This window comes from Echinops telfairi, unplaced genomic scaffold (assembly GCF_000313985.2).
Source record: "Echinops telfairi isolate 266 unplaced genomic scaffold, ASM31398v2 ScPeMD7_7469;HRSCAF=8507_1, whole genome shotgun sequence".
Classification (NCBI taxonomy): Eukaryota; Metazoa; Chordata; class Mammalia; order Afrosoricida; family Tenrecidae; genus Echinops; species Echinops telfairi.
In genome coordinates, this window is record NW_022111373.1 from 89712110 (window position 1) to 89720893 (window position 8784).

Genomic DNA, 8784 nt, shown 5'->3' on the forward strand with positions numbered 1-8784 from the left:
AAAGAAACCGTCTACAAAGCTAAATAGTATCAACTGTGTGTTTGCACTCAAAGAGGGTTTGGTACATTCACAATATGTTCTGTGAAATAAGGCATTAGGTGATTTGAATATTGTGCAAATACCACATCATAAGAGGCTTCAAAAACTTCACAGAAAAACAGTATTAAAAGATAGGTAACTTTCCACAAGCCATGTAAAGCCCCCTCATATAAAGGGAGTTCCTGTACAATCCATAGTTGATTCCTCATAAACCCTGCTATATGAAAACCTTATGGGAATCTGCCAGACCTAGCCCAAAAGCTGCATCTGGGCGGGGTGCAGGCTGCACGAGTAACTGAACTAGAACCTTGTGCAAGTTTAGGTGCCAGGAATGTAGCTGATAGGGACGTTCCAGTCTCATAGTCCTTTTGGTGTTCCCACTCCCTGGGCATACCTGAAGCAGGAAGCCCACCAGTACCATCAGGACCACAGAGAGGAGTGATGGCTGGCACTGCCCTGCACCAAATGTGAGGCTGTGAAACTGCTGGTTGGGTAAATGATGCCAGGAGGAGACACTGCTGGGATTAGGATAGGCTGTGGAGCCCCAGTGCTCATTTACTCTGGGGGACTGAAGTTTATAAAACCATTAGGTGAAATAGTAAAACAGGCTAGTAATTTTTTAGAATATTCATGGGACCATGAAATATATGCAGTCAGATGTTACCCAAATAGGTAAGTGACACATACCTATATATATTGAACATCTTTTCAGTCATTAACAGCCCAAAACTATGTCAACAACAAATAGGACACTTGGTCAAAACACTATCTTTAAACCTGCAAAGTAAAAGCTATCTTGAAAAAGCATTCTACAATAAGAAGTGATGTCAGGAAGTACTTACTGCAATCCAGAAATTGTTTTAGACGATCAAATATTCCATGTAAAAAGCCCTAGAAAAGAGTATTTTTAAAGTGCCTCAATTTGTCATCAACATTATGTTTTTGCAGACAAATTAAAATACTTCATCATAAATAAGCTGAGAGAAGTTAAAATGAGAGAAGTTTACATATATCACTATTACAAGCAAATCTTCCACAATAACTGTAGTATTTCATCTCTTCATTGACTCAGTTACCTAAATCACTGTGTAATTAATAAAAATTCACTTATTACGCATTGCTTCACTAAATCTTCTCTATTGTCCTTACCTGCTTCTTCTTCAAACCTTACAACCTCCTTCTACTTGTCTTTATTGTTTGTCTCCTCGCACTAAAATATGAGCTCCTGGAGATGCAGAACTTTGCTCTGCCCCTTGTCACATCCCAGAATCCAGGAAGAGCATTTGGCGATATCAAATGCTCCATAACTCACTAAATAAATGATTGTTGTTGTTAGGAGCAGTCAGGTTGGTTCTGACTCATAGCAACCCAATGTCCAACAGAATGAAACATTGCACCTTGACAACTACTCTTCCGTGTGAACCCACTGTTGCACAGCCACCATGTCAAGCCATCTTGTCAAGGGTCCTCCTCTTTTTCGTTCCCTCTCTACCAAGTATGATGTCCTTTTCCAGGGGTTCTGTTCTGAGAACATGCCCAAGTAAAGTAAGACGAACTCTCACTATTCTTGCTTCTAAAAAGAAGTCTAGCTGTACTTCTTCCAAGATAGATTTGTTTGTTTTGTTGGTACCTTCAATATTCTTATCAGCACCACAATTCAAATACATTTGTTCTTCAGTCTTCCTTATTCGGCATCCAACTTTCACATACACATGAGGCGCCTCGATTGAAAATAGTATGGCTTGGGTCAGGTATACCTTAGTCCTCGGAGTAACATCCTTTCAACACTTTAAAGAAGTCTTGTGCAGATTTACCCAGTACAATGTGTCCTTTGATCTCTTGAGTGCTGCTTCCATGAACACTGATTGTGGAGCCAACCAAGACAAAATCCTTGACAACTTCAATCTTTTCTCCTTTTATCATAATGTTCCCTATTGGTCCAGGTGTAATTTATACTGAAAGTTACAATTCTTGATTTTCACCAGCAAGTGTTTCGGGATCTCCCCACGTTTAGCAAATGTTTGGCCATTTGAACATCAGAGGTTGTTGGGTCTTCCTCCAACTCCGATGCCGTGTCCATTATTGCACAGCACACAAACTGAGTAAATGCGGTGAGCAGATAGAACCTTGAGGCACACCTTTCTAGACTTTAAACCATGCAATCTCTTAATCGAAGGACAATTTCTGCATTGGCACAATTAAAGGGAAAAAACCAAAGAATTCATAGGCAGGAAAATGGAACAGAATTCCTATTCTCCTCTGGGCTATTTGTAATCTGCTATAATCCACACAATCAAATGCCTTGGCATGGTCAATAAAACACAAGTAAACATCTTTCTAGGATTATTCTCTGCCTTCAGAAAAGATCCAACTAATGTTACAATGATATCCTTTGTTTCATGTTGTCTTCTGAATCTGACCTGAATCTTCAGCAAAAGTTTACTTGCGTGTGCTATGAATGATGTTGTTCTATAATATGAACATTCTGTCGGGTCGCCTTTCTTTGGAGCAGATATAAATATGAATCTCTTCTGATCAGCTAGCCAGGTAACTATCTCCCAAACGTCTTGACATAGACAAGTCAGTGCTTCTAGTGTGGCATTAGCTTATTGAAACAATTCAATTGGTATTGTTAATTCCTGGAGTCATGTTTTTGACTAATGCCTTCAGTGCATCTTAGATTTCTTCCTGTAGTACTGCTAATTCTTGATCATATGCTACTTCTTGAAACTGTTCAATATTTTGTCCAATGAACAACACAGGAAGCACTAAATAAATGAATATGTGGTAGCAATTATTGAAAGCAAACGTTCTTTACTAACTTCAAATAAAAACTCTGCCCCTAATATAAAAAAAGACAATCTTTGTCATTTCTCATCTCTAAGTCCAATGACCATTTTTTAAAACTGAAGGGAAATAAAATATTAAAATTTTGTAAGAATTTAAACATAAACTTCTTTAAATAGATAAGTGTGTTGTGGCTCCCTTTTTCCAGCATCACGTAAATGTGGGTTCCTTCCATTTTCACTAAGTCTTCTGATAAGATTTTTAGGATCAAAGGATTCCTGGCCAAGAAACAAAAGAATTTCCATATACCTCAATGGATTTGAAAGAAAACATGTAAAAAAAAAACCAAGTGTAACTCCAGAAGAAGGTATTGAAGAAAAACCACACTGGGTTTACGAAGAGTGGCACAGGTGATGGCACACATAATGCACCAGTCCCACTTGCACTCTACCACGTCCAATTAAAAATTTTGCCACTATTTGACCAATTGAACATATAATGTAACACTTCAGCTTTCTCCCTTTATTGTTTTTCATCTATGATGCTGACTAATAAATATGTGAAAGCACTCATATGAAAAAGGTAAATCTTTAAGCATTAAAATCATAAAAGATACAGGAAAAATATCCTGTGTATTCCTAGCAAAATGCAAGCCATTTTGTCATACAATATTCATTTGTATGGTAAAGTACTCGAAAGGCTAACTAATTGGAATAAATAAAATACCCCATTTCCCCTTTCACCTTGAAAATATTGTTCCTTCATCAATTCTTGAATATTAGGAAATTCATCCCTGATGGTATATTGGTTAGCCAAAATACGTCAGCTTTCAAACCTCCAGCCATTTCACAGGAGAATGATGTGGGAGTCTGCTACTATTGATTATAATCTTATAAACTATTTGGAGCAGTTTACTTTGTTTTATATAGTCACTAGGAATCAAATGGAACCCTAGTGGTGTAATGGGATATGCACTGGATTACCAACAGCCAGATCAGCAGTTCTAAACTAACAACTGCTCCCAGAAAAAATATGGGGCTTTCTACTCTCATAAAGAGAGTTCGAGTCTCAGAAACGCCCCCAGGAAGTTTTACCCTGTCGTTATAGGAGGGCTATTGGTCAGAGTCGAGTTTTTTGTTTTTAAAGAACCAAAATCAACTCAACCCACAACAAGGAACATATTAAATTTTTTTCAAGTTTATTTACTTTTTAACTAATTCAGAAATAAGCATGCAAGACTTAGAAAACCACCCATTTCCCCAAAAATCTGATACATAAAATATACTAGCAGTAGCTCTGATCACATCCTCTAAGATGCAATTATCGCATATACTTGAGTATAAGCCGAACTGAATATCAGCCAAGGCACTTAATTTTACCACAAAAACTGCATTAAAAATGTGCTGAAAAAACTCAGCTTATACACAAGTAGATACAGTAAATATACTTTCTTCATCAACTCTTGAGTGGACTCCAAGGCAATCCAAGAAAGCACAGACATACCAGCTAAACACACGGCGAGAACTAATACGCGAGTACATGTACGCAGTCTCATTGTATTCAGGGGAGGGGTAAAAAGCCATTGTTTCCCAGGATAAGAGGAGATGGCTGTATACTGAGACAAAATATATAACAGTACTTGTAATGAACTTATGGATGGAGCACTGCCCTCTTGAATATATAAATATGTTCTTATAATCATTACAAAAACTATGTACTAATGTTATGATCAAGGAAAAACACAATAAATTAACTTTATATAAAAGCAAAAATAAATCATCCATTGTGTGCCTGATAGTGTTAAGAACAGATTCCAAATTCATAAAAATGCTAGCCCTCAACGTACAATGTGTCTTGAGAAATATGGGTTTGTTTACCTCTCTTTTACCAAAACACCATTTTATGTAGCAAAAATAAACCAGAAGTCCAAAAGTACACTATAATATAGCAAAAACAGCTAAGAAATTAGTTCATTACTTTACATGAATACTAGGAAAGTTCCTTAGTAAAGACACTTACAAGCATTCAAGAAAATATCACACTTTTAAACTGTCACGAAGAATATATGTCTATACTTACCATCACCTCTATATTCTTATGAGGCTCCACAAATCCATTAACAGTTAACTTACGCAGCACTGAAAAGCAAAATCAAGCTTTACTTGCATCTTATGTTTTTCATTTTTTATCCTGTTAAAATCAGTTATAATATAGACTCAGAATTACAAAATCTGATTGATCTGATGCTTAATCTAGTTTAATCCCCTCACTGAATAAAGAAAGGTACAACCCCTAGAAATGCAGTCGGGGAGTTGATGAGAGAGATAATGCCCAGTTTTCCTGACTCCTAAAAGCAATGTTTCTTCCCATCTATCACAAGTACTGGTGTTTCTAAAATTGTGTTCCAATACTTTGATTAATTTATATATTAGGGCATCTTATCAAAATAAACAATTTCTGTAGAAATTAAGGAAGATATCTCAATAAATTTGAACTATGACACCACAGTGATCAAAAAGTTGCTTTAGACTATATGCATGTGATTTACAGTGCCTCCTCTAATACGGAATATAACAAATCCAGTTCCCTGGCAGGCTGTGTCAAAAATCCACTGGAGGGAACCTAACAACAACATATGGTTAGTAAAAAATTCAATGGCATAATAATCCATTCTATTCCTAATCTAGAATAATGCTCAGATCTAAACAAATATTTTATGAGTACTACTGCCAAACTTGAATGAACAAGTCAAAAACAAAGTAGATTTAATCACTAGCTCCATTATCTATAGCTCTATTAATCTGGGCACCTTCTCTAGATCTCGTTTTCCTCATCTATAAAATGTGAGTCATCAGTCCTACCATATATGGTCATTAAGAGTCCTGGTAGTACAACAGTTAAGCACTTGGATGAGAACAAAAAGGCTACCAGAAGTCACCCGGTCACTCTTTGAGAGAGATCTAGTTCAGTTTCCAAAAACTCCCCTAAGACAGGATAAAATCGCCTCATAGGGCTTCCTAGGCTGTAATCGAATGGTAGCAGATCATCTCTCACCCACGGAGCTGCTGATGCTTAAACACCAAGCTCAGCTGCTAAATGCTTAACCACTGTACCACCACAGGTTCACTCTTCCTACAAAGGTTAAAGGCAAGAAAACCACTGCAGTCATTCTACTCCATCATAAGATATTTTGAAAATAGATTCAGTCGCACTAACAATACTAATGCATGGTTATTAAAAGATTCAATGGTAATAATTTATGTAAAATTACACAATTCAGCAACAAGGAGGACAGCATAAGAGACTACAAAAGTTAAAAGTACTTTCCAAAGTGAGCAACATCTTCTCTATAAGAGGTGTTATTTAGATAAGGTTCATGACGTTGAAAGTGGTAATATTAAAATTAGGTTTACAATGCAGCTAATTATGAGGCCTTTCATTTGACATCATCAATTACACACAACTCATAAGACATTGCATTACACTAGAATAGGGTTCCATTTGAGTTTCTTATTCTTTCTCACTGCAGAACCTTGGTCTCTACTTCCTTTACTGCCTAGTTAACTGCCAGATAACAGGAAAGCCATTACTGACCATGTATTTTCAGCTCCTTTACTAACCCTATTTTCAGCTAATATAACACTGTAAGACCTGTCAGGGATGTCATTTACGTGTATTTGTATATTCGTTTTATTGTGGTTTTCTTCCCAATGCCATATACCTGTGGATTTGTTGACTGAAATAAAACACATCAATGTCTAAACGATTCTAAGTGATCACACGAGACAAAAACTTTAGCCCTAATCATAACAGGTTAAATCATAACAGGACACAAATTTACAACTGAACAAGTACATGAAAGAAAAAAAAACATATCCAGGACAAGATAGCTCCAAAATGATGGTGTCCATTTAAGACTTTGAAATGGATAGCTATTGCCCATCTTAAGGCAGTCTGATATGCATTGTAATGCATTTTTTTAGGTCAGGAGTTAGAATTTCAAATAAGTAAGGCAGAAAAAGAAACAGTCTAACAAGCAAATGTGGTGGAGAAAGCAGATGGTGCCCCACTATCAAAAGATATAGTATCTGGGGCCTTTAAGGCTTGAAGCTGAAAAAGCAGCCATCTAGCAGAGAAGCAACAAGACCACTGGAAGCAGCACACCAGCCAGTCTGATTATGAGGTGTCTACAGGATCTGCTAAGAGGCATCAGGAGACTCAAAGCAAACAAACAAACCACATTGTTGAGAACAAGTGGGGTGGGGAGACCCAAACCAATCTGTAGACAATGGGATCCTCTTCACAGAAGGATCAAAAGGAAGGCATGAGTCAACCAGGGCACAGTAAAGCACCGAACAAACACACAATATTCCTTTGGTTCCTGAAGGCTTCCTTACACTCCCCATTATCATAATGATCCCAGTCCTGCCTTCAACTGGGGCTAGACTGGAGCCTGTACACTGGTACAGGTAAGAGCTCACAACACACGGAATCCAAGTCAAATAAACCGCTTAGGACCAGAAATGGGGAGTATCGAAACCAGGAGGGTATGGGGAAGCTGAAGGGTAAGGAAGGGGGAAACAAACGCAATGATCAACCCATAACAAGACACCCCCCCCATAGGGATGAACAACAGAAACGTGGGTGAAGGGAGACAGTGGATGGTGTAAGATATGAAAATAGTAATAATTTATAATTTATCAAGGGTTCATGAGGGTGGGAGGGGAAAGGAAAGGAAAAAAGAGGAACTGATACCAAGGGTTGAAATAGAAAGTAAATGTTTAAAAAATGATGGCTACATAATGTACAAATGTTTGATATAATTAGTATATAGATTGTTATAAGAGCTGTAAGTGCCCCCAATAAAATGACTATAAATTAAAAGTACTCTTAAAGAGGTAAATATACAAAATGCAAATTACATTAGTAGTTACCAAGCGTTCGATCAGGATTGCAGCGTTCAATATGGATTAGAACTCAATGTAAAGAAAACCAAGATCCTCGCAACTGGACCGCTAGGTTACATCGTGATAAATGGAGAAAAGAAGAAATTGTCAAGGATTTCATCACACTCAGAGTCACAATTGATTCTCATGGAAGTAGCAGATAAGAGAACAAATGACACATTGTATTGGGTAAATCTCCCGCACAACCTCTTTAAAGTGTTAAAAAGCAAGGATATCATTTCAAAGACTAAAGTATGATGGCCCAAGTCATGGAATTTTCCATTGCCTCACATGCATGTGAAAGTTGGGCACTGAACAGGGAAGACTGAAGAAGAATAGATGCATTTGAACTGTGATGCTGGCAAACACTATTTAAAGTCCCATGGACTGATAAAAGAACTTGTCATGGACGAAGTCCAGCCAGAATGCTCCTAAGAGGTTAAATGTAGCAAGACTTTGTCTCACATACTTTGGACATGTTATACTGAGAGACTGGTCCCTGGAAAAGGACATCATGTTTGGTAAGATGGAGGAATAGCAAAAAAGAAGATCCTTGATCAGCTGGATTGACATGGTGGCTTCAACAATGGACAGAAACATGAAAATTGTGAGGATGGCACAGGAACATGCAGTGTTTCTTTGTTGCAATGAAAAAAATTACAATGAGTGAAGGTAAGGTTACAGAACCATTTAATGTTAATTCCTGTCAATAGTTGTATATTTGTAATACGTTGAATTCGTGAAAGTTTGTAATCAATATTACAAGAAAGCTTCAAAAACATGTGGGAAATTTTTACCACAAATGTTCCATTTAATTCCTCCCCCCCGAGAACTTTTTTAAACCTTTCATATTTATAAGAGGGGCCAGCAACAATCCTCGAACTAACTGCAAGTTTTTCTTTCTTGTTGTGTTTTAATTTGTTCTTTATCAGTGATTTGTTGTTGTTGCTGTTTTGTTGTACATTGTTGCTTGGTTCTGCTCTGTCGTGTTTTTGTGCATGTTATTATCTCC

The 8784-nt window shown here is 37.2% G+C and overlaps 1 protein-coding gene across 3 annotated transcripts in view; it reads right to left on the reverse strand.

The window, feature by feature from the left end:
• Positions 1 to 8784, reverse strand: part of IPO11 (importin 11) — a 200547-nt gene that overhangs the window by 138424 nt on the left and 53339 nt on the right. For all 3 annotated transcript variants that reach the window (XM_045285112.1, XM_045285111.1, XM_004703583.2), the window contains exons 7-8: positions 4906 to 4964; positions 882 to 930 (exon numbers count right to left, since the gene is read on the reverse strand). In XM_045285112.1, the coding sequence (XP_045141047.1) occupies positions 882 to 930; positions 4906 to 4964 (108 nt within the window). The remainder of the gene's footprint in view (positions 1 to 881; positions 931 to 4905; positions 4965 to 8784) is intronic.